Raw genomic sequence first — 27,516 nt, forward strand, 5'->3', positions numbered from 1 at the left:
AAAACCTGACTGAGCAACTAGGATAGTAAAACCCAAAACCCAGGCCGGGCGCAGTGGCTCAAGCCTGTAATCCCAGCACTTTGGGAGGCCGAGACGGGTGGATCACGAGGTCAGGAGATCGAGACTATCCTGGCTAACACGGTGAAACCCCGTCTCTACTAAAAAATACAAAAAACTAGCCGGGCGATGTGGCGGACGCCTGTAGTCCCAGCTACTCGGGAGGCTGAGGCAGGAGAATGGCGTGAACCCGGGAGGCGGAGCTTGCAGTGAGCTGAGATCGTGCCACTGCACTCCAGCCTGGGTGACAGAGCGAGACTCCGTCTCAAAAAAAAAAAAAAAAAAAAAAACCCAAAACCCATGGACAATACATACAGAAAACTAGAAAATTAGACGACAAAGTATTTCTACAAATTCCAAAATATGAATAGGAGGTAACAACCTACCAACAGCTACAAGATCTGAAAGGTAGCAGAGTGAAGTAATAGGGTATCTTATGCACTTGGGGAAGATCCCTACATCACTACAAGAACTCACTGGAAAGCTTAAAGCACCAATGTGAGAGCAGCAGCTGAAACTGGGCGGTGTTCCACACAGTCCAACAAACAGCACTATAAGCAAGCGCAAGGAGTTCAAGGTAAAGGTCTATTGGGGGTGGAGCAGCCTGGACCCTTGAAGACTCAACATTAACCAGTTAAAGCTCCCTTTCAGAACAGAGCCTCCTGTGAAGAGAAACTGCAGGGAATAGACCATAATGTGAGACCACAGGAACAAAGTGAAAGAAAGAAACAGCCTAGAGATCTCAGATAGTAAACAGTATTTTCAAACACTTCATGAAAACAAGGGAAGAGGGTGCTGTAGAGCATAAATTAGAAAAGTTATCCTAACTCAAACTTGCTCTTCTAAAAGTTGAAAAAACTAATTTCAGACAACAAAAGAAAAGCAAACAATGGAATAGTGTCAAAGTTAAATCTTTTACAACATTGTAAGAAAAAATACAAGAATAAAAATAACATTCCTACAGACAATGAAAGCATGTGAGAAACACATTCCTACAAGATATAAAAACTGTAAACTATGATATCAAAATAATCCAGAAGAAATTAAGAAGCAATGCTAGCCAGGCACAGTGGTGTGTGCCTGTAATCCCAGCTATTTGGGAGGCTTGAGGCTAAAGAATCACTTGAGGCCAGGACTTCAAGGCTGCAGGGAGCTATGATTGCCCCTGTGAATAGCCACTGCATTCCAATCGGGAGAACACAGTGAGAGCTTGTCTCTAAAAGAAGTACAAGAAGCCAATGCTAGACACACACTCACAGCATAAAACAATATTTTTTAAACTTACAAATGTAGTAACAAAATAATTAGAAATTTAGAAAGAAAAATAATTTCAAAATTGAATATGAAACCATAAAAAATACAAGAGCAAATAAACACAACAGATAAAACATGAAAGTAAATATACAAATTATATACAAATATAAAATTTCATACATTCAAACAAAACAGAATTTTTTTTTTTTTTTTTGAGACGAGTCTTGCTCTGTCGCCCAGGCTGGAGTGCAGTGGCACAACCTCAGCTCACTGCAAGCTCCACCTCCTGGGTTCTCGCTCTGTTGCCCAGGCTGGAGTGCAGTGGCGCAATCAGTTCACTGCAACCTCTGCCTCCCACATTCTCCTGTATCAGCCTCCTGAGCAGCTGAGATCACGTGCACATGCCACCACACCTGGCTAATTTTTGTATTTTTAGTAGAGACAGGGTTTCACCATGTTGGCCAGGCTGGTCTCAAACTCCTGACTTCAACTGATCTGCCCACCTCAGCCTCCCAAAGTGATGGGATTGCAGGTATGAGCCACTGCACCCAACCTAGAATTTTTTTTAAATGTGGGGGAAAAAAAAATCCTTTGGATACCCAAAAGACCAAGTCATTTAAAAGGGAAAGCAAATGAATGAGATTAGCCACAGACTTTGTTAACAACCTTCAATATCAGAAAACGATAGAGTAACACATTTAAGATATTCAAGAAGAGAAAACGTGAACCTAGGATTTTACATCCAGACAAAACTTCAAGTACAAAGGTCACAGACAAACTGTTTGCAACATGAAAGAATTCGGGGAGCTCTTCCTGAGGAATTTACTACAGAACAAGCTCTGGACAAGGAGAATGACTATAAAGCCAGTGACCTAAAAAGAGGTAGTGAGCATTCAGTATGTATTTACTTGCAGAAGTAGGACTAAATGAGAGTTAAAAGGGAAAGAATACATAGTACTGTACCCTCAGAGACACTCTGCATTCAGTTCCAGACCACTGCAATAAAGCTACTATGGCAATAAAGTGGGTCACGTGAACATTTTGGTTTCCCAGTGCACATAAAAGTTATGTTTACACCATACTGTAGTCTATCAAGTATCCAACGGCATTATGTCTAAAAAACAATCAATGGACATATCTTGGTTTTTAAAATACTTTATTGCTAAAAAATGTTCATCCTTTTGCTGGTTGAGGGTCTTGCCTCCATGTTAACGGCTGCTGAACGAACAGGGCGGTGGTTGCTGAAGGCTAGGGTGGCTGTGGCAACGTATAAGACAGCATTGATGTTTGCCATAGTGATTGACTCCTCCTTTCACAGAGTTCTCTGTGCCATACTATGCTGTTTGATGGCATTTTACACAACAGAACTTTCGAAATTGGAGTCAATCAATCCCCTCAAATCTTGTCACATCAACCAAGTTTACGTAATATTGTAAATCCTTTGTTGTCATTTAACAATGTTCGCATCATCTTCACCAAAAGTAGATTCTATCTGAAGAAATCACTTTATTTGCTCATGAACAAGAGGCAACTCTTCATCCTTTCAAGTTTGTTTTTTTTTGAGACACAGTCTTGCTCTGTTGCCATGCTACAGTGCAATGGTGTGATCTCAGCTCACTGCAACCTCCGCCTCCCAGGTTCAAGGGATTCCCCCGTCTCAGCCTCCTGAGTAGCTGGGACTACAGGCGCACGCCACCACGCCCAGCTAATTTTCTGTATTTTAGTAGAGATGGGGCTTCACCATGTTGGCCAGGATCGTTTCGATCTCCTGACCTCATGATCTGCCCACCTCGGCCTCCCAAAGTGCTGGGATTAAAGGCATGAGCCACCGCACCCGGCCATCCTTTCAAGTTTTATTATGAGATTGAAGCAATTCTGTTGTATCTTCAGATTCCACTTCTAGTTCTCTTGCTATTTCTATCACATCAGTTACTTCCTCCACTGAAATCCTGAACCCCAATCCCATTAATGTGGATATTTTGACCTTCTTCTATGAATCACAAATGTTCTTAATGGCACCTAGAATACTGAATCCTTTCCAGAAGGTTTTCTATTTATTTAACCCAGATCCATCACAGGGATAACTATGTATGGAAACTACAGCCTTTCAAAATGTATTTCTTAAATAATAGGCTTTGAAAGTCAAAATTACTCCTTAATCCATGGGCTACAGAAAGGATGCTGTATTAGCAGTCATGAAAACAGCACTAATCTCCTTGTACATCTCCACTAGAGCTCTTGGGTGACCAGGTGCATTGACAATGAGCAGTAACATTTTGAAAGGAATCTTTTTTCAGAGCAGTAGGTCCCAACAGTGGTATTAAAATGTTCAATAAACGATGCTGCAAACAGATGTGCTGCTATCCAGGTTTTGTTGTTCCATTTACATGTGGGCAGAGTAAATTTAGAATTCCTAAGGGCCCTAGGATCTTCACTATGGTAAATGAGTATTGGCTTCAACTTAAAACTGCTTGCTGCTTTATCCCCTAACAAAAGAGTCAGACTGTTCTTTGAAGCAAGGCATTGACTTCTCTTCTCTAGCTATGAAAGTCCTAGGTGGCATCTTCTTCTGATAGATAGCTGTTTTGTCTACACTGAAAACCTGTTGTTTAGTGTAGCCCACCTTTATCAATTATCTTAGCTAGATCTTCTGGATAACTTGTTGCAGCTTCTACATCAGTACTTGCTGTTTCACCTTGCAATTTTATATTACAGAGATGGCTGCTTTCCTTAAACCTCATGAACCAACCTCTGCTAATCTCAAACTTTTCTTCTACAGCTTCCTCACCTTTCTCAGTCTTCACAGAACTGAAAAGAGTTAGGGTCTTGCTCTGGATTAGGTTTTAGCTTAAGGGAACGTTGCAGCTAGTTTGATCTTCTATCCAGACCACTCAAACTTTCTCCCTATCAGCAATAAGGCTGTTTCTTAGCATTCTTGTGTTTACTGAAGGAGCAGTTTTCCTTCAAGAACTTTTCCTTTGCATTCACAACTTGGCTAACTGGCACAAGAAACCTAGCTTTTGAATTTCATGGCACCACAAAACAATTACAATAGTAACAACAAAGATGCCCAATCACAGATCACCATAACAGATACGATAATGAAAAAGTTTGAAATATCATGAGAATTACCATAATATGATACAGAGATATGAAGTGAGCACATGCTGTTGGAAAAATGGCTTCAATAGACTTGCTCAATGCAGGGTTGCCACAAACTTTCAATTTGTAAAAAACACATTACCTCCAAAGCACAAAAAAGTAAAGCACAATAAAATGAAGCATGCCTGTGTCAATATGCTCTGACAACACAGATACAGTACAACCCAAAAATAAAGAAGAATGTAAAGAGCATATGTGAAAAAAAATTAACTATTTTCACTAATCATATTAACAGTAGAAATATTTGTATTACTATTTGGAGAACACTGAGTTTGTAAAGTGGGACAATGCAACTGAATATTTCCATGATACTCTAATCTGACCATCAACTATGTCTTTGAGAATCAGGATTATCAGTATGGGATACAAGGAGATACAGATGTAAATAGAAGATGATAATTTTAAAAATCGTGAAACCTTGTGTATGGATTGGAAGTGTCAGTATGCATATCCTGGCTCTGTCCGTAAGAAAAGCCTAGAAACAATGGCCAACCTAGTAGCAATAAGCATCCCTAAATTCCAGTTGTGATCTTGAAATACCACTTCCCAACAAAAGGAAGCAACCTATTCTTATGAAAAAAATTTGATTCTAGATTTGGGTCAGGAAACGTCTAAGAGGAATCCAGAACTTCTTACTACAGACAGCATGGAAGCTATCAAAGATCACTAAAGCCATGTCAAAAGCACTAAGGAGCCAGCTTAAAGAGGCTCCCATTGGTCCAAGATGGGACAATTAAGCAAAAATAAGGACAACAGCTGTAATGAAAGCACAAATAATTAAATCAAAAGGTTCATAATGACAAGAAGAATTCACTGGTCACTTTCAGAAAATAACAAGAAATTAACATATTATTTTGAAAATTGGTAAATAAAGAAGCTAATATCCAACTTTTCCTAACTGAACTGCACCACTAGGTACAACTACTAACCAGATAGCAGAAAAGAAAAGGTTTCTTTCTGTGGAAGCATTCTACCTTATAAGTGAAGAAATAACAGAATTCACATATCACCATATTGCAAGCTTTAATAAATTCACTGATCTAGGTGTCGAGCATCAGTGGCTGCTAAAAATCACAAAAAGAGAGAAAATTAGACACTATAACTCTCTTTTTTTCAAGACAGGATCTTGTTCTATTGCCCAGACTGGAGTGCACGGTGCCATCGCGGTTCACTGCAGCCTCAATCCCACCTTAGTAGCTGGAACTGCAGGCATGCGCCACGACACCTGCCTAATGTTTTTTTACTTTTTATAGAGACAGGGTCTTGCTATGTTGCCCAGACTGGTCTCAAACTCCTGGACTCAAGTTATCCTCCTGCCTTGGCCTCCCGAAGTGCTGGGATTACAGGTAAGAGCCATCATGCCTGGCGTTATATATCTCCTGCTGGTGAATATACCACACTAACTCCTAGGAGGTGGAAAAAAAACAAAAACACAAAGCAAAACCTAAATTTGATCAAGGTTTTAGATTCAACTACCAATTTACGGGAAATACAAAGGATGAAGAAAAATTATGCAATCAGCATAATCCAGACTACGGAATCCGTACAGGTCAAAATAACTGGCTGCTTCAGGGAATAAACTGTAAGAAAGAAAGGGAAAAGGAAGGTGGCAGGGGGATATGTAGGTTAAGAGACTTAGATTAAAAAAAAACACAAACACAACTAAACTGTAGTTTTCAGGAATGCACATTTGGGTGATGAAATTATAGGAAACACAAAGATGTGATTATACAGAAGTCAGGATAGCAATTACTTTTGTTATATGGAGCTGAAAAATTCCTATCACCTAGTGACACCATAGCTGACATCATACCACAGTACAACACATTACTCACATATATGTGGTGATGAAACTACTGCCGCACTGCCAGTCACATAAAACAATTAGGTACAGTACATAATGCTTGATAATAATAATAAATGACTATGTTACTAGTTTATGTATTTACTATACTATACTTTTATCGTTAGAGTGTACTCCTACTTAAATAAAAAAAAAAGTTAACTGTAAAACAGCCTCAAGTAGGTCCTTCAAAAGATATTCCAGAAGAAGGTACTGCTATCATATGAATGACAGCGCCACACATTTTATTGTCCCTGAAGACCTTCCAGTGGGACAATATGTGGAAGGGGAAGACAGTGATTTTTTTTAATTAAGATTTTTTTAAATAAATTGCATGTAGCCTAAGTGTACAGTGTTTATAAAGTCTACAGTCGTGTGCAATAATACACTAGGCCTTCACATTCACTCATAACTCACTCAATGATTCACCCAGAGCAACTTCCAGTCCTGCAAGCTCCATTCATGGTAAGTACACCTTATACAGGTATACTGTTTTTGATCTTTTATACCATATTTTTACTGTACCTTTTCTATGTTAAGACATGTTTAAAGGCTGGGAGCAGTGGCTCATACCCGTAATCCCAGCACTTTGGAAGGCCAAAGTGGGTGGATCATTTGAGGCCAGGAGTTTAAGGCCAGCCTGGCCAACATTGCAAAACCCCATTTTCAACTAGAAAAAAAAAAATTATCAGGATGTGGTGGCCCACGCCTGTAGTCCCAGCTACAGGGGAGGCTCAGGCAGGAGAAACACTTGCGCCTGGCAGGTGGAGGCTGCAGTGAGCCAAGACTGTGCCATTGCACTAAAGCCTAGGCAACACAGCCAGACCCTGTCTAAAAAAAAGACGTTTAGACAAAAAAAAAAAAAGACCATTGTGTTACAACTGCCTATAGTATTCAATACAGTAACATGCTGTACAGGTTTGTAGCCTAGGAGCAATACGCTGTACCATATACCATACAGCTTGGGTGTGTATATAGCATCTAGGTTTGTATAAGTGCACTCTGTGATATTCATACAACAATAAAATTGCTTAACTGGGCTGGGCGTGGTGGCTCACGCCTGTAATCCCAGCACTTTGGGAGGCCAAGGCAGGTGGATCACCTGAGGTCAGGAATTTGAGACCCACCTGACCAAAATGGAGAAATCCTGTCTCCACTAAAAATACAAAATTAGCCAGGTATGGTGGCGCATGCCTATAATCCCAGCTACTCGGGAGGCTGAGGCAGGAGAATCGCTTGAACCCGCGAGGTGGAGGATGCAGTGAGCTGAGATTGCACCACTGCATTCCAGGCTGGCCAACAAGAGTGAAACTCTGTCTAGAAAAAAAAAAAAAAAAAAAAAAATTGCCTAACAATGCATTTCTCAGAACATATCTCCATTGTTAAGCAATGCATGACTTAATATAGTAAATAGAATTTTAATAATGAACTTCACTTTGTAATTTAATATAAAACCTTTCTTAACTCCTGAATGATTCTTGAGTTCTTTGAATCTAAATTCATTTGAAAGACTTTGATTTAAATGTTTTATTCTGCCTTTTACCTTCCACATGGTTAATTCGAACTTAAGGCCTCTCATAAGTAGATACCATTTTTACTTTTCTGATTCCTCACCTGTAAAATGAAGACAATAGAAAGAATTATTTCAAAAGATTGTTGTTAGGAATAAATGTAAAACACTTAGAACAATGTCTAAAATATGGTAAGTGTTCAATAAATACTTTATTTATAGTAATATCTCCAGCTTCGTGTCCTTGCAGTTCCTTCTCAAATGTAATTCCATTAACTCCATGTCTTTGTGCAAGCTGTTTTCCCTACCTGGAATGCCTTTTATCCCTTAGCAAAACACTATATATTTCTTAAGATCAGGCTCAAATGTGAAACCCTCCCAGGTAACAACCAGAAGAATGAAACTGTATTCCTACCACAGGTCTAGTCATAGTTGTACAAATTTTCTATGCATTTGTAGTAATAGTGCCACAAGACTGGAGTTAGAAATAACGTTTACTTAATTTGGTATCTCAAAGCCTAGCCTACTGACATAGAGCACTCAACAGAACATACTGGATAAATGGTATTATTTCCTCATTCGTGTTTCCTCTAGCGGGGCAAGAGAGAATAGATATTTTCTTGAACCAGTCATAAAATACATACAGAAATGTATTCATCCAGCAACAGTTAAATTAGAAATTATATGATACTGAAGAAATGGGATCACCTCATTTATTCTGTCCTATGCTTGCTTCCTCCACCCCACTTCTTTACTAAACAACGTATCTTGGGCATTGTTGATGGGGGGGAAAAGTCACATGAGTCCTGCAGTTGATAATACCTTAAATCTAATTTCCTGATGCAACATAACTGTATTCATGGGTAAATAAAGAACTATATTTTAGTCCAGGCATGGTGGTTCACGCCTATAACTTCCTAACACTTTGGGATCCTATCTCTACAAAAAATTAAAATATTAGCCAGGCACGGTGGCGCACACCTATAGTTCCAGCTACTCAGGAGGCTGAGGTGGGAGGATCACTTGAGCCCAGGAGGTCAAGGCTGCAGTGAGGCATGATGGCACCATGTACTCCACCATGGGCCACAGAGCGAGCCTGTCTCAAAAAGCAACAACAAACCGTATTTTAAATAAAATATTACCAGGGATGAACTAGAAATTTGGTGTAAAATGTTAAGATACGACATTCTCTCTTTCAGTAGTCTACGAGTTTCTCAACAGCAAAACTCTTGTCTAATTTACTTTTTAGCTTAACATATGAAAACCCAGCATCTGGTACATAGCGAGCACTTGACTTTGACTTGGTGGCATGATCTTTGGGTTGTTCTTTTTTTGAGTAGTTCATTGATTTCCACCTGCCTATCTCAGGCCAAGCTACTTTCTCCAGCCCTCATTCTGGAAAGAGGAAAAAAATCTGATTTTATCTCAAATTCTTCTTTTTTGCATTTTTCTTAGCCACACCTCCAAGATAAACTGAAGAATGGCAACAACAATGAATTTTTAGTCAGAAGTTTGAGTTTCATGCAAGCTGATATGCAGTATTTTTATAGGCAAGATAAAAGTATGCACAGTAAAAAGGAAATACACATTCAAATTTCAGAGAAGTTAAAATGTGAAAAGAGAGGCTAAAATGTAAAAAAAGTGCATCTTAGATTCAATAAAATATGACACTAATGATAAACACTAGAAAAAGTGTTTTCTCCCTGCCTTCTTCTAGTTATTCAAATTTCCATAGTGTATATTTAACTTTGATAATGCAAAAATGTTTAATTTTTAAAATTAAAGTTGCATTTAATTTTAAAACAGCTTTTTAGGTGTAGGCCTACTCACTAAATTAACAAACATTTACAGAATTGTTGTTCTTATCCTCTGAGACACTATGTGTTAGTCTGTTTTCACCCTGCTGATAAAGACATACCCGAGCCTGGGCAATTTAAAAAAGAGGTTTAATTAGACTCACAGTTCCACGTGGCTGGGGAGGCTTCACAATCACAGCAGAAGGCAAGGCAAGTCATACTTTATGTGGATGGTGGCAGACAAAAAGAGCTTGCACAGGGGAACTCCTCTTTATAAAACCATCAGGTCGCACGGAACTTATTCACTATCACTGGAATAGCACAGGAAAGACCTGCCCCCATGATTCAAATACCTCCCACCTACCCCTCCTACAATACTGGGAATTCAAGATGAGATTTAGGTGGGGACACAGCCAAACCATATCATTCCAACCTGGCCCCTCCCAAATCTCATGTCCTCACATTTCAAAACCAATCATGCCTTCCCAACAGTCCCCCAAAGTCTTAATTCATTTCAGCATTAACTCAAAAGTCCACGGTCCAAAGTCTCATCCGAGACCTGCCCATTAGCCTGCAAAATCAAAAGCAAGTTAGTTGCTTCCTACATATAATGGGGGTACAGGCATTGGGTAAATACAGCGATTCCAAATGGAAGAAATTGGCCAAAACAAAGGGGCTATAAGTTCAGAATCTGGCAGGGCCGTCAAATCTTAAAGTACTAAAATGATCTCCTTTGACTCCATGTCTCACATACAGGTCACACTGATGCAAGAGCTAGGTTCCCATAGTCTTGGACAGCTCTGCCCCTATGGCTTTGCTGGGTACAGCCTCCCTCCTGGCTGCTTTCACAGGTTGGCGTTGAATGTTTAGTTTTCCCAGGCACAGTGCAAGCCGCTGGTGGAGCTACCCTTTTGGAGTCTGGAAGACAGAGGCCCTCTTCTCATGGCTCCACTAGGTGGTGCCCCAGCAGGGATTCTGTGTGGGGGCTCCAACCTCACTTTCCCTTCCACACTGCCCCAGCAGAGGTTCTCCATGCGGGCCCCACCCCTGCAGCAAACTTCTGCATGGGCATCCAGCCATTTTCACACATCCTCTGAAATCTAGGCAGAGGTTCCCAAACCCAATTCTTGACTTCTGTGCACTTGCAGGCTCAACACCACATGGAAGCTGCCAAGGCTTGGGGCTTACACCCTCTGAAGCCATGGCCTGAGCTGTACCTTGGCCCCTTTTAGTCACAGCTGGAGGAGCTGGGATGCAGAGGACCAAGTCCCTAGACTGCACACAGCAGAGGGACCCTGGGACCAGCCCACGAAACCAATTTTTCCTCCTAAACATCCAGGTCTGTGATGGGAGGGGCTGCCACAAAGGTTCTCTGACATGCCCTGGAGACATTTTCCCCATTGTCTTGGTGATTAACATTTGGCTCCTCATTACTTATGCAAATTTCTGCAGCTGGCTTGAATTTCCTCTCAGAAAATGGGTTATTCTTTTCTATCCTATTGTCAGGCTGCAAATTTTCTGAACTTACATGCTCTGCTTCCCTTATAAAACTGAATGCCTTTAACAGCACCCAAGCCACCTCTTGAATGCTTTGCTGCTTAGAAATTTCTTCCGCCAGACACCCTAAATCATCTCTCTCAAGTTCAAAGTTCCACAAATCTCTAAGACGGGGCAAAATGCTGACAGTCTCTTTGCTAGAACATAACAAGAGTCACCTTTGCTCCAGTTCCCAACAAGTTTCTCATCTCCATCTGAGACTACCTCAGCCTGGACCTTATTGTTCATATCACTATCAGCATTTTTGTCAAAGCCATTCAGCAAGTCTCTAGGGAGTTCCAAATTTTCCCATATTTTCCTGTCTTCTGAGCCCTCCAAACTGTTCCAACCTCTGCCTATTACCCAGTTCCAAAGTCGCTTCCACATTTTCAGGTATCTTTTCAGCAACGCCCCACTCTACTTGTACCAATTTTCCATATTAGTCTGTTTTCATGCTGCTGATAAAGACATACCCAAGACTGGGCAATCTACAAAAGAAAGAGGTTTAACTGGACTCACAGTTCCATGTGGCTAGGGAGGTCTCACAATGCTGGTGAAAGGCAAAGAGAAGCAAGTCACATCTTATGTGGATGGCGGCAGGCAAAAAGAGCTTGTACAGGAGAACTCCTCTTTATAAAACCATTAGCTCTCATAAGACTTATTCACTATCACGAGAACAGCATGGGAAAGACCTGCCCCCATGATTCAGTTACCTCCCACCAGTCCCTTCCACAAGGGACCATATCATACTACATCTCATGTTGCTTACTTCATACATTTAAGAAACTGTATAAATATTTTTTAAATAGTGACATGCAATGATACATTACATATATATATCACATATATGATATCAACATCACATGCCGACTACATTATTATTTACCTAGAGCAGTTGCCTCATTCTACACAGTGCTTTTTAATGCCAATAGATGTATTAATAAAGTATTAAAGTCAAAATAATTTCAGCATAGAGTAAATCATACAATCCACTTTTATGTCATAATAGTACCATTATAGTGGTGAGACGGCTACATCTATTTACAAATATCAAACTAGCTGACTATGCTTTGATGAGCTTTATTTTCAATTTTATACTTTATTAACTTAACTGCATTCACTCAGGCCTGCTAATCTAGCAAACCGATAAGAAAGGTATGTTTAAAAACAAAAACACTTTTCCATTTCTCAATCTTGTGGCAAAAAAAAAACAAAAAATAAACAAAACACCTTTCAGCATACTCCTTCTATTTTACCTAAGAAGGCTTCAAACCATCTTAATATTTATAATAGTTCCCATTGCATCACATAAATAGCAGTTATCCAAAGAATTTTATTCTTAAGTTTATAGAAGGCTATATTCTTGACAGAGATGCCTAAAACAAAAGTGACTTACCCTTAAAAAGAATATGATGAAAGCCATGTTCTAAGCAAGGGCCTGATGCCTAATTTTATGTAGAAATAATACAAATGCCATTTCAAACAACAGTTACATAAAAATCTTTCGAAAAGAAATAACAGGGCCAAGCACAGTGGCTCATGCCTGTAATCCTGAAACTTTTGGGAGAACAAGGCGGCAGATTGCTTGGAGGCTAGAAACTCGAGACTAGCCTGGTCAACACAGTGAAATACCATTTCCCATAAAATTGTATTTCATTTAGCATATATAATTCCAAAGAAAATGCAGGAAGATCCTATCTTTTTCCTTCATAATTCAAGTTCATATTACATTGAAACAGATTAGAAGGTGATGATATTCATCAGGTCATGGATGAGTGTGATGTTGATCCTGGGAAAAAAATGACAACTTACTTATCTAAGTGGGCAGTATGGCATGGGTACTTAGAAAGAAGTGGTAAATTTTAGGAGCAAATATGAATTCACCAAAAAATTATGTCAGACTAAGGTCATTCTTTTCTTTGAAAGGGATCATGAACTTTTTGTAAATTTTGTTCACTATGCTACAAGGCATTTGATGATAAACAAAATCAGAGTTTCTGCCCTTTCCATGTAAGAGACCAAGGCCACATACAGTTCTAACGTCTATCTTCACACCTCTATGACCAGGAAAGAAAGCCCCTTCCCCACACCAGCTCCAGCAGAAATATCCCAAAAGAGGATTCTGGCCCAGTATGGATCAGGTTATGGATATTGTCAGAAAGCCAGGTCTACTATCAGAAGGAAATGTGTGAAAAGGTGCTGGTAAGTTAAAGATGAGAGCCAATACAATAACCAAAGGGTGTTAATTAATAGAAAGATTATAGTGGTGTAAACATACTGTTCTATACTCAGTCCTGCCCAATCAGTTTTTTAAGTTTCTTAGGAAAACATACAGAAGGAATAGTAATTAATTGTGCTGATCAAAAAGTTTCAGAGGGAAGAAGTAATGTGTCCAACCAAAAATAAGTATAAAGACCTGCACCCAGGTTTAAAAAAAAAAAAAATCAGGCTGGCCGCGGTGGCTCACACCTGTAATCCCAGCACTTTGGGAGGTCAAGGCGGGCAGATCACCTGAAGTCAGGAGTTCAAGACCAGTCAACATGGTAAAACCCCATTTCTACTAAAAATACAATAAAATTAGCTGGGTGTGGTAGCAGTTGCCTGTAATCCCAGCTACTCGGGAGGCTGAGGCAAGAGAATCACTTGAACCCGGGAGTCGGAGGTTGCAGTAAGCCAAATTTGCACCACTGCACTCCAGACTGGGTGACAGAGAGGGACTCCATCTCAAAAAAAAAAAAATCAAACACATCAAGATGAGGAGGGGGAAAGAAACATTGTGTAAGCTAAATACAAGTGAAAAATATCTGAGTCATAAAAATGAACGTAACTTCATGCTATTTTAATGAAAGCTTAACATCTTAGGATCTTTAATGAAAGCTTAGGGCAAGGCAGGTCACAGTTCTTTTCTAGTGTGTCAGTGAGAAGACACTTTGAATGCTGGATTCCATTTAGCACTGCCTCTTTAAAAGGTGGAGAAATAAAGACTGTCATATTCAGGAAGCAATAACTGAAAAAATACAGAAACCTAAAAACCATGTCACATAAAACTAACTTGAGATACTTTCTAACTCTGAAAGTAAATGATTCTATCAATTGAAAAAGGCTTCTTTCGGGAGATTGTCATGGGTATATCTGAGGAAATTAGGAAGGCTCGGGAGGTTTTAAGAAGCTAACAATGGTATGTTTTGTTGTCCTTTTAGTTTTCTCTTAGCAAGCATAGGAATGAGAGCTACCTTTTATTTACTGAGCACTGGGTAAGATATTTTCTCCATTAATCCTCACTTAACTGCTGAGTGAGTGAGTAAATACTACTATCTCTGTTCTACTGAGGTTCAGAAAGGTTAAGTAAATTGACCAAGGTCACAGATCTGGCAAATGGCTAACTGAAAAATTGAACCCATATCTGACTCTAAAGACTATTCTTTAACACTATGCCAAACTGCCTCCATAATAAACATCAAGTTGCTGCATATAAAAATGTTCATTTTTGCAAATTATAAAATACATGCAAATTAAAATAATCTTTCAAGACTATTTTGCATCTGTAAAGTAGAAAAAAATTTAAATATCCCCTAATGATGAGTAGGTAATTAAGTTAGCATTCATTCATAGTATTGCAAATTGGCACAACTCATGAAAAGTAATACATCAACCTGTGTAGTTTAAGAATACCCATGGTTTCCACAAACACTAAGGAAATTCATAAGCCTCCATTCATTAATCCTATTTCTGGCAACTTATTCCCAGGAAGTTATTTGGCAGAGATGAAAATGTTCACTTGCAAAAATACACAGTATAATCCATAAAAATTCCAGAGGCAGTCTAGATGCTCAATAGCTAACAGTAAAATAAATTAAGATATAGCCACACAGAGGAATATTTATATATTTCTTTAAAAGTATAGTTATGAAAGTCATGTATAGGGAAATATAGGAAAGAGGTATGCTTTAAATGAAAATAGCAAAACATGTACATTATAACTATGTAAAAAATGCACATAAATACAGAATAAAAGGAAATAAAAATAAAACAATTATGTGTATTATGGTTATAACATTATGAATGATTTTTAATTTTCTTAAATTGTCTTTAATGTTTACACTTTATTAACTGTCAAAAGCAGGTGATGATAATGATAGCATTTTTTTAAGTTTCTGAGACTTGCTTTACCTGTACATATAGGGGGTATAAGTGGTCCAGCTCCTAAAGAGCTCATAAATACACTAAAGATAACATTTACATTTGTAGCAAAAAGAATTTGTTATTTAAAACGATAGTAACCACAGCCCCCAAGAAATGAGCATCTCATTTGTTGTTGTAGAGTCAAACAAGTATGAGTGTCTACTATATATGTCAGTCACGGTTCTAGTCACTGGGGCTATAACTGTGAACAAAACAGACAAAAATTCTTGCCCTTGTGGAACTTACATGCTAGCAGTATGTATATACTGCAAACATATACAAAAGACAAGATAAATATGTAAAATATATAGCATATTTTATAGTGATAAGTACTAAGGAGAAAAGTAAAGCCAGGAAGGTAGACAGGATGTTATTTTAAATTGAGTGGCAGGGGCCAGGCACAGTGGTTCCTGCCTGTAAGCCCAGCACTTTAGGAGGCTGAGGTGGGAGAATCACTTGAGCCCAGGAATTCTAGACCAGCCTGGGCAACAAAATGTGACCTTGTCTCTACAAAAAATAATATTAGCCAGGTGTGGTGGCGTGTGGCTGTAGTCCTAGCTACTTGGGAGGCTGAGGTAGGAGGACTGTTTGAGCCTAGGAGGCAAAGGCTGCAATGAGCCAAGATCGTGCCATTGCACTCCAGCATGGGTGACGGAGTGAGACCCCGTCTCTAAATAAATAAATAAATAAAAATAAATTGAATGGCAATAGAAGGTCTCACTAAAAAGATGTCTGAGAAAAGACTGAAAGAGCACAGAGAGTAAGCAATGTAAGTATCTGAGGAAAGAGCACTTCAGGCAGGGGAAACAGCAAGTACAAAAGCCTTGAAATAGAATGCCTACCCAAGGATGCCAATGTGCCAATAACAGGTACACACAATTAATTAAACAACCTGTACTCAGTTCCCCCTAGCAGACCACAGATAGCTCCACAGTCCTCAGAACATTGCTCTGGGTCTGATCTGCCTCAGTTGGGTTCAGTACACAGCTACTTTGGCTGGCAAATTCTTCAGTGCTTTTTTTTTCCATCCAAGGTTGCTTAAGCATCTCTTTTCTATTTTGAGGATCCAAACCGGGCCAGCCCATATAACATCTACTCATGGGTCACTGTAAGGGTCTCAAGCAGCCCTAACCCCTCACATGACTCATGCTTGTACTGTGCAAAACACCCGGTGCGCCTGTGAAACTGAGAAAAGTGAAGCCAGCCCCTTCTAGAGCTTGATTGGAATGGGGGCAGATTTAGGGAAGGAAAGCTGAATTTTGAAGTTTGCAGGAAAGTTGTAGAGGAGTTAGCAGTAAGGTAGTGCAGGGAGTAAGAAGCTACAGATATAAGGACACCCAATGGGTAAAGAAAGGCCCAGCAGCAGGCCACAGGGCTGAGACTCAGGACAAAAAAAAAGTCAAGAAATTTCCAGTGTGGGAATGTCCAAGAAACTTCTAAATAAAAGCATTTAAGTTGTTCACTATTCTGGGATATAATCCCTACCACTCCTCCCAAATTTTCAATAAAGCCCTATTATAAATATCTGCTTTGTGACTGATTCTTTAGAGAAATCAAGGCAGACACCAAAGAGACAGGCTCAAGAGACAAGATATAAGTACCTTCTCAAATAGAGCAGAAAATGCTCCAAAGGAAGTGAAGTAAGGTGTCACTAAGAGAAACACAAGCTCCCTGAAATTCCTCAGAAATATTTAGGAGGGGAAACTGTGTTCCCACCATTTACAGATGGGGGCTTTTAAAAGCAGGAAAATCACCCCATAAGCAGGTGGATTTTGGTATACCTAGCTAGATTATACCCAGTCAAGCAATGAATAGGTAAAATAATAAAGGGATTTAAATGCATGCTTCAGAAATTTTAAAAGAGGTGATCATCATTTAGATCATCTAGAGTAGCTAAATAACACTTCATGGATGCCTTCAAGGATGACAAGAGTAGGAGAACAGGGATATCACAGAAAGATATTCCAGGTATGAGTAACAGCATGAATAAAGCTCCAAAGCCAAAAATGAGTGTGGCCTGTTCAAAGAACAGTGTAGAAACTGGCCTATTTGGAACAGAGAGTACCCGTTGGCAGGCAATGGCATATAAGATTAGCCAGGTAAAATGAGACCAGATTGAGGGAGGCTCTGAAATCCAAGATGAGAAATCTGAACTTTATTTGACAAGCACTGATAAGCAGCGAAAGAAACTGCTTTGTTCTGTTCTGCTTTTTGAAGATAATAAAATACTGTGGCTATACAGACAGGTAGCATTCCCTGTCTTCTAAAATTGGCCCACTGATTTCCCACTCCCCAGGTCAGGTTATATATGCTCAGGTACACATTACTTCTGAAAAAAGAATGTTTCTGTTCATGTTGGTACTAGGCATCTCCAACTGCCTGTCAATTACCCTTAAAAGTTCAACTATCTTATGTCATTTATCCTCTCCATAAACACTGTTTAACCCATGACATAGCCAAACTAGGGAACTAAAGATGACTCAGTTCATGCCCTTAAGAAACTTAGGATCTGATGTAGGCAAAAGCCAAGAAAACAAACTAATACAATACAGAGTGGTAAGTGCCAAAGTAAGGGATTCCTAGAGCAGTAGTCTCCAACCTTTTTGGCACCAGGGACCAGTTTTGCAGAAGACAATTTTTCCACAAATTGGAGTTGGGGTGGGGGATGGTTTCAGAATGAAACTGTTCCACCTCAGATCATCAGGCATTAGATTCTCATAAGAAGTGTGCAACCCAGATCCCTCACCATGTGCAGTTCAAAACAGGTTCACGCTCCTAAGAGAATCTAACGCCGCTGCTGATCTGACAGGAGGCGGAGCTCAGGTGGTAATGCTCGCTTGCACAGGCAGTGTGGCTGGGTCCTAACAGGCCACCAACCTGTACCAGTCCACAGCCCGGGCGTTAGGGACCCATGGCCTACAGTATCATAAAAGCAGAGGACACTTACATCAGTTTGGAGATCAGAAAAAGATAGAAAACACCTAAGACAAAGTGTTGACTGAGTCTTGAAGAAAAAGAAGTATCAGCTGGGCAAGGTGGCTCACGCCTGTAATCTGCCCACCACTGAGGTGGGCAGACTGCTTGAACTCAGGAGTTCCAGACTAGCCCAGGAAACATGGTGAAAATCTGTCTCTACAAAAAATACAAAAAAATTAGCCAGGCGTGGTGGCAGGCACCTGTGGTCCCAGCTATTATACTTTGGAGGCTGAGATGGGAGGACTGCTTCAGCCCAGCAGGCAGAGGTCGCAGTGGGCAGTGACCACTCCAGCCAGAGCGAAAGAGACAGACCCTGTCTCAAATATATAAATAAATAAATATCAGAACACGAGGAGACATAGTGGGGATGACAGTGATTGCAATCGGACTGCAAAGGCTAGGCAGAGACTGTCATACTTAAGAGACTACAAGTTAATTCCTTATGGCTGGATGAGTGGGAAAAGTAGGCAAGGACCATACCATGAATACAGAAAGTTTGTATCTTAGAGTAGATGAATGATTTTAATGAAGGAATATTACGATCATATCTGAGCTTCTTAAAAAGAGCTCCAGTGCCAGTGGAAGATGGATTGAAAGGGCACCACAAAGTTTCTTCCTATCATAAATGCAACAAAAATCTGATAAAGGATGCTGTAACAGTCACTTTATTCCAGTTATCCACTCCTACCCTCTTTCTAGGCTTAACGCACATCCTTCATGAAGCCTTCCCCAACCCTTTCCAAACACATTAATCTTGTCTTTCTCAGAACTTCTAACACACGTCTACTTGTACATTTCTTTCTCCTATCAGTGTTTAAGTTTCTCTTCCCTAACAAGAAGGTAAGCTCCCTGAGAAAACAAGTCATATATTTCTGTAATACACACACACACACACACACACACACACATATACACACATCTTACAGCTCCCAGCATAGTAATATAACATTCTGAAATAGACACTTCCTTTAAATAGCCCTCTTTATCCATGAGTAAAAAGATTCTGCTTTCCCCATAAATAATAAAATAAAATGTAAGATTAGGCAAACGAAGGTGAAAAGTTAGCAGAGCAGTGGTGGGATCAGGAGTGAATACCAGGTGATCAGGAATGAATACAAGGGAACTTTCTGGGGAGAAGGAAATGTTCTAATTTGTCATAGGGATGTGTTACAGTGTATTCATTTGTCTAAAAAAATGTATAACTAAGATTTGTACATTTCAATGTATATAAATTTTATCTAAAAAAAATATAAAAATAAGGGGTGAGAGGCAGGTTGATATAGATGAAACAGGAATATAGAATGTTGCTGGTACCCCTTGGGTAAAGTGTATTGGGCAATCCTTGTATTATCCTATTTACTTTTTATACGTGTGAAATTTTCCACAATAAAAGGTCAGAAACACACACACATATGAGATTTAACTAAGTGAAAAAAATTACATCAACGAAAATTAAAAATAATGCAGAACACTTAATTACTCATTCTCCTAATGTTTGGAACAATGTTACACTGTAACTTTTAAAGTGATTTTTACTAGCTCTATTATCTGTCCAATTTTAAGGAAATACATATTCTAAAACCAACCTACTATTAACAACATAGACAAAAGAAGGCCAAGTAGCCACAGTTTCCTTAATTAAGCATCAGATATTAAAATTAATTAGTTCTGTTGCCAAAGGTATTCAAAAGACCAGTCAAATATAAAGTTAGAATCCTCTAATCTTCAAACTGTGATACCAAAGGTGGTGACTGAAAGATGTTCATAAGATTCTGGAAGTATAATATCTACAAAAATACACTCAATACCATTTTTAATGGTTTCAAAATAGTTCAATCATTTCATCTCAACAATTTAAACTTCACAATTCTCTGCTCAGAATCTGCAATCTCCTCCAACAAAATAATGTGTAAAATAGAGGTTTTCCCCACTCATCCCAATGCAAAAGACTAATAATAATCTTTTGTTCAGTACATCTCCTGCTAAATAATTTAATCCCCACAAAAGCTCATAACATTTCTCAAAAAAAAAAAAAAAAAGGTTTTTTTAGGCATTTTACAATGGCAAATGAGCAGCTAAAATTATTTAATAAGACAAATTCTATTATATTATTTTACTTCTATCACTACTGTTTCCCATTAGATTATGTTCAAAATTTCCCTTACCAATTATCTACGGTCTTATAAACTGGTTTGTAGTTAGGTGGACTGTGACTGGATGGGGGATGAGAATTTCTGGGGCGCTAATAATGTTCTGTTTCTTGATCTGGGTGCTGATTACACGGGTGTGTTCTACTTGTAAAAATTCTTCAAGCTCTACACTTATGTGTACTATATGTATGTGACATGTATGTGATACTATATCACATATACATATAAATGCGATACTTCAGTAAAGAAGTTTCTTTTTAAAAAATTATAAAAGTAATCCAGAACTGGCAGGGCCGTCCTCGAGTCCCCTCCTACATAGTAAAACACTTGTTCTATGCCCTGAAACACTTCTTTGCAAAAACAGAATTCAAGTTAAAGGACCTAACATCTTCTTTCTACCGGCATGTTCCCAGGTAACAGGTAACTTCTATTTGCAACTGGGAGTTTATACAAACCAACAGAAAAACTTGCTTTATATTTTCCCAAATTAATCCTTTTAAAATCAAACTGAATAGAAGAAAAATGAGTAAGCGCTGTATTGCCCAGCCTATGCTGCAAATCATTTTCAACTCTGTTAAATGGATGTAGGAAGGAAAAGAAAGATCATCACTTCAGACTCTAGTAAGATAAAAACAGAAGGCGGCTAGAAAGAACTTAATGGAAAGGGTACTATAAACTAGAAGTCTACTTGTCAGTGTTTTAGTGCAAATTTTACTACTAATTAGATATTGTAGGCAAATCAAACCTGGGAGGAAACAGTACCTGCTCAGAGGAATGAATAAAATTAAATTCATGAAAGTAGTATGTCAAGATTTAATACGAAATATTCAATGACTGGCAAGAACGCTTGGGAAGTAGCCTTTTCTCATTCACTTGTCCAGCAAATAAAAATTGTATGTATGTGACATACATACCTGTATGTCACAACCATAATTCAGCTCTCTTTTTTCCTTTCTCTGATCTGATAGCCTCCCAAAGTTAAATCTACGTAATGAAATTCTCTCGCGGTGGAAGCAGTGGAGTGTCATTAAAAAGGAGCTTGATCCTCACCTAAAGCACACTCTCACCTTTCACCTACAGAGCCCTCTAAGTCCGACAGACCCGATCCAGCCTTTCCGGGATGAAATGCCAGGGCGTTCACCGACCAAAGGGTTCACCGACTCCAAGGGGTCACCACTTTAGATGGCAATCTTGCCAAGTGGACCGGGAATAGTTTCACAGGAGCCACCCTCGCGACTTTCAACAGCAGTTACTCTGGAATCGAGCCAAACCTCGTCCAAGTGACTTAAACACCAGCCTCCAGCCTGGCGAATCCAATCCCCATCCTCAATCACACATCCACGTCCCCAAAACAAATCCTTCACGGTCTGTCTGGAGATGAGATGGCAAAACCAGAACACACCCAGAAAGTTGACACAGAAGGGGGTGATGTCGGGAAGGGGGTGGGGGACACACCGTGTCCCCCTCCCACCCCCAACTGGAGGCTGCTGTCTGGGGGCTGGTTGGACGCCGGTTCGCCCGCGGGCGCAGAATTCGCACTCCCGGGGTGGAGCGAGGTCGCCGGACAGGCCGGCTGGGATCGATGCTGTCGCGGCGGGGACTCGCGGACACCCTGACATTGGAGCCCCATGGCAGTCGCGGTCGGCCCTCTCTCCGCCTCACCCCGTCGGGCAAAGGGACCGGTCCGCCGGGCGGGGAGGGAGACCGCGCGGGGAGCGACCGCTCGGGCCCGGGAAGGCGGCTCGGCTACGGGCCTTCTTACCCGTGCAGGCCGAGGGCGCGGCGCCGCTTGTGGAGCAGGCAGAGTAGCAGGAACGCGGCACCAGCTAGCGAGGAGTTTCGCGCCGTCAAGTACTTGCTGAAGGCCGCCATGGCACTGCCGGTACGAGACAGCCGGCGGAGCGGACGCGGCGGCGGATACCTTAGCGCAGGAAGCGCGGGGGAGACTGGGAGGAGAGCAGAGGGCGGGGCCGGCCGCGCAGGACCGCCCCCTGGCGCGCGCCGCCGCGCCGCCCGCGCTCTGGAGCCCACTTTGTACTTCGGCTCGGCGGGAGCGCGCCTGGCAGCCTCCGAGGGCGGAACAATTCCCGGGACGCGCTCTGCGCACGCGCGGACCCCCTCAGGGTCTCCGGAAACGCCGCGCGGAGGCGCTGTTGCTACTCAGCCCTGCGAGGCGTCAGTGCTGCCCCTCCCTCACCCCTACTCTCCCACCCTTCGCGCGCACACCCCGGCTTTCACAAGAACTGGATGAGCGGGCCCGGCCTGCACCGAGGACCTAGTGGGCCCTGCCTCTCCACTCCCGCGGTGTTGGACCGTTACCACCCTCTTAAAGGAGCCCAGGAAGGAGGCGGGCGGCCCCGTCACACAGCGTGTAGGGAAAACACAGCACAGCGATTTTTAGGACGAAGCCAAACAATCGGAACTCCGCAATGTAGGGAGATGTGAGGAGAATGAAACAGATCAAAGAGCTTTTTCCAAGCCAGTGTTTTCCAAACCGCGGGTTATAATCTCTAGCGCATTGTGAAATCGGTTTGGTAGATCGGGATCATCACCCTAAAATTGAGAATAGAGCAAAATAGAAAAGTTTCACAGTACATCACGTAGTAAAGGATTTGTTTGGAGAAATTTTGATTTCAGTGTTTTACACGTATGTATCGCCAGCGGCGATGTAAAATGTATTTATGCAGATCTGGTAAGAAAAAAAGTTTGAGAAACACTGTTCTTTGCAAAGGGACATTCAGAAGTAACAATCGTGCGTTGTATTAATGCTGGCCTCACTCCCAGAATCAGAAGGGCTTTGCAGATTACAACATTCTTCTCCTGTCTGGCCCAATGATACAGGAATTGTTATCCCCAGCATTGAGCCTAGCATATATACAGTAACAGTGAATCGCTGTTTTCAGCCGAGGAAACTGGAGGAAAAAAAGCAAGTGTGTCCGAAAATAAGCTCATAAAACCTCGCGTAATGCACATACATATTAAAGTAGCCTACAAAGTGGTGGTGCTGTGCCCTAGGTGTTTTCTCAATGTAAATGAGCCGTTGCCTAATACAGGTTAAAAGGATCACAAAGACGAGGTACAATAATGGCAGGCGTGTAGAGGTGCTCAACAGTGAATTCTAAACTATGCAAAAGTGAAGCTCCTACTAATTCACTATTTGTCAGGTGAACATTTTCATTACCTGGAGGGGCCAAGGGTCTTGGCCCTCTGAAAGTTCACTGAAAATCACTGACATGAGGCAGATTAATAGAAGAAAACGTGTATACATGGGAGCGTTCAGAATGGAGACCCAAAGATACGTGGAAAATTGTCCATTTTTGTGTTTAGATTCAACAAAGTATGAACAGCTATGTAGAAATGTGATTGGACAAAAACGGTATAATCCAATGCTAATAGACTGAGTGGGAACACCCAGCAAGGCCGGTCCAGATTCTTCTTGCCCTTCTGAGCACCATTCCTTCCTTCTTGGTATGGGGCAGGAATGGAATGGAGCTCTTACGGCCTACAGTCAAACAAGGCAGGTCAGATCATTTCTTTATGGCCAGATGTTACAGAAAAAGGTGGAGGGAAAATTAGCAAAACATGTTTAGACTTTTATGGCAGGCTTTAGGGGATAGAGGTTCTGGTTTCTACGTCTTGCCTTGAGGAATAGGGATCCTAATATTTATGGCTAGCCTGGGGAAATACGGGACTGAGAGACAGGAGTGCCCCCGTAGGGCAGAGAAGAACTTTTGCTACTGAGGCCTTCATTTTGGAGTATTGTGTTGTGAGTCCCAACGACCTCACATAATTTACGTAATTGGGTACGCCTGGCACAGATAACACAAAGATGAACAGATCATGGAGATCATATTCTCCAGAGGCTGTTAGAAAGGAAAAACATGTAAAAAAAAAATCAAGTATAAATGTGGTAAGTACTATATTAGAGATATGAACAAGGTGCTATGGGAACACAAACACAAAAATATTTAGTTTTGTCTAAAGCTTTCAATTAAGGCTCAAGGCTTGACAAAGATGATTCTGTAGCTAAATTCTAAAGGACCAAAGGAGTCACTCAGGAGGACAAAAGAGGAAATTACTAATTCAGTAATAAATTGCAAAGTGCTAGAAAAGAGTTGGGAACCTTATGAGAAAGTAACGGTATCATCTTAGAGTTGGTAACAATGAAGGAAGTACAAGCAAGATTAGTCTAAAACAGTCTAGAAAATAGATTTCAAAACATTCAGAGGAAAGATAGAAATGACCCATTGACAAAACATTCTAAAATGTGCCCTTGTTCAAGAAGCATGGGAGATGCTAAAAAATTACATGAGTTATTTGAGCTCAAATAATTTTAGCTATTGATAAAGCCCAACTGACAAAAATCACCAGGACCAAATCTGTAACCCAATAAGTTTATTAATTTGCTACAGCAAAAGACAGTATACAGCAGAGGAATTGTGGCCATGTCTCAAAAGAAAAAAAAAAAAGGAAGAAATAAGGAGTCATTATAGTATTTAGAGAAGAGAGGAGTTTAGGTAAAATCTAAATAAAGCAGTGCTTGATAGGCTTAAAGCAGATCAGATCTGTGTGTAATATCAAAACTGGACTGAGAAGCAGATTCAAGATTCTGGTTCTTAGAAACATACATTTAAGGTTAATGTAGAATATTGTTTCTGAAAATCTCTTGTCTGAACGTCTGCACTGGAAATTGAGACTGCTTCTGTAAGCCAAAGTGACTCAAAGAGTTCAAATCTGCCAAGCAAAAAAGGGATGTTCTGTTCTCACTGGTAGAATCTCAGAACAACAAACTTTCTAACAGGATTTCAAAGAACAAAATTCCTCGGCACTATGTCCTTTGATAATTAACAATGCAATTTTGCAAGTTCACACTTCATAATATTAAATAAGAAAAACAGAAAATGTGATTTTATGGGCTCTGATTTCTAAAGAAGTTGAGCTATTGAGAACAGGGAGGCAGGGCATAGGAAGTTAGTGAATCTAGAAAGCCTCTGGAAGAAATGTTGCGTTAGCCAGCCTCCAAGATTGTCCCTGGTGATCATGGTGTCCTAATATTGATGCCCTCGTGGAATTTTCCTCACATCAGAGCTGAGTTTTGTGATCAAAAGAGTATAATGAAGGTGATGCTATGTGACTTCAAAGGCCAGATTATAAAAGGCACTGTGGGTTCTGCGTTGGTCTCTTGGATTGGTTGCTCTTGGAGAAGCCAGCTGCCACAGAGAGCACTCAAAGTGCCCTGGAGAGGAATTGAGGCCTCCCACCAGGAGCCAGACCAGCTTGCCAGCCATGGAAGTGGGCCATCTTAGAAGCAGATCCTTCATCCTCAGTCAAGCCTTCAGATGACTGTAACCTCATGAGTAATCTCAAGCCAGATAGCTCAGCCAAGATGCTGCTAAATTCCTGACTCATAGAAACTGTGGAAGGTAACGTGTTTATTGTATTAAGTCACTAAATTTGGGGGTAATTTATTATGCAGCCAGTGTGATTTGAAGCAAACCTTGAAAAACGGATGGAAAAAAGAGGGTTCAGAAGAAGATACAAGAGGAGCAAAGATGCAGAGACCAAAGCAGATTGAGGAATGTGATTAAGTCTGATGCGGATGGAGGCTGAGGGAGGCACGTGAAATGAGAGAAAAGTTTGAAACGTTTAACTGAAGTCAATTTATGAAGGGTCTGAAACACCAAGCTAACCAGGTAGGATTTTTATTCTGCAGATAGAAAGGAGTATTGCAGGTTTGGGGAGAGGGTAGTGACTTCAGAATTTATTTAAGAAAGATCATGCTAGTGGCAGTGTGTAGAGTGGGTTGAAGGAGGAACCATCAAGCAGAGGGACCAGTTTGGACACATGAAATAGTCTAGGTGAAAGGTAATGATCACCTGAGTCAGGGCAGCACAGATCACATAGGAAGAAAAGGACTTTGTGAATTCACATAAAATGGGAATAGGTGAAATAATTAATTCATGGGAAGAAAACGTTTACATTGATTCTGATATTGCCTGACTGAGTGTCTAAGAGGATGATACTATTTACCCAAGATCAGAGACACGAAAATGGTACATGCTTATCAGGAAAGGTAATGAGATGCAAACAAATTCCTTACTAGTTTCTCATCACCAAGATAAACTGCAATAGCCTTAGCATCTCACACAAACCCAGTGATGATACAAGCTCTACCTACCTCTCTAACTCCTATCTTGGCACTCCTCCCCTCCTACAGATATATTCTACCCCTACCCCAGGAGATAGATGCCTGCTATTTACTTCTGTAGTCTTCTCTTGAATATCCTATTCCTTCTACCTGAATCCCTTCCTACCCTAACATCCTCACGTTCAACTCAGTTTATCCTTTAAAACGAAGCGTTCATGGTCTCCTACTCCGAACAGTCATCTCTGAACAGTCCCCCCTAACCCCTTCACCCCGTTGCCAAGTTAATTATTATCTTCTTTGTACTACTACTGTTTCATATATAATTCTATTAATATGTAGTAGGGTGTCTTGGGAGGCAGATCTTAAATTTTTTTTGAGAACTGCCAATCATTTCTCTGGGAAGGTAAATACTTCAAGTAACTGAGAACAAATCATCTTTGCTTAGAAAATAGTCACTTGAAAAGCCCCTTTTACTGATTAGAAATGGAAGGAGAATAGGTACCCAACTGTACCAAGGAAAGGACATCCTGACAAGGCTGTTTCTTCAAATAGCCCTAGTTAGCCCAAGCTGGCATTGGGGAAGTTTGCACAAGAGAGCCTCCTGGGAGGAAAGAGATTGAGATCTCAACCTCTTCCTTTTTGAGGTTCACCATTGCTAGACTTTCTGATAGACTCAGATAGTCCTGTCTTAGTAGCTCAGGGTCCCAAAGAGGAACTCTTCAGAAGGAATGGAAAATATAGGCCTGATGGCCACAGGGAGAGCTGGTTCTTGCACAGTACATGGCTAAGCCTTGAAGGCCATCCCAATTCAGTTACCTAGGAACTACCCATGTTTTTTGAGAACGATGTCCAAGCATAGGGAAAGCTTGGGAGTCGAAGCTTTCAGCTGCTCTGCAACTTAT

At 40.6% G+C, this 27,516-nt stretch overlaps 1 protein-coding gene across 2 annotated transcripts in view; it reads right to left on the reverse strand.

The window, feature by feature from the left end:
- ABCD3 (ATP binding cassette subfamily D member 3) overlaps nucleotides 1-22,414 on the reverse strand; it is a 100,759-nt gene extending 78,345 nt beyond the window's left edge. Inside the window, exon 1 of one of the 2 annotated variants that reach the window (XM_015145391.3) lies at nucleotides 22,229-22,414. In XM_015145391.3, the coding sequence (XP_015000877.1) occupies nucleotides 22,229-22,338 (110 nt within the window). In that variant the 5' untranslated portion in view covers nucleotides 22,339-22,414. Of the gene's footprint in view, nucleotides 1-7,859; nucleotides 7,926-22,228 lie in introns of those variants that run through there. The other variant, XM_015145401.3, reaches the window with a different exon arrangement.
- Between the last annotated feature and the right edge of the window lie 5,102 nt (nucleotides 22,415-27,516).

Source organism: Macaca mulatta, chromosome 1 (genome assembly GCF_049350105.2).
Source record: "Macaca mulatta isolate MMU2019108-1 chromosome 1, T2T-MMU8v2.0, whole genome shotgun sequence".
NCBI classification, from domain to species: domain Eukaryota; kingdom Metazoa; phylum Chordata; class Mammalia; order Primates; family Cercopithecidae; genus Macaca; species Macaca mulatta.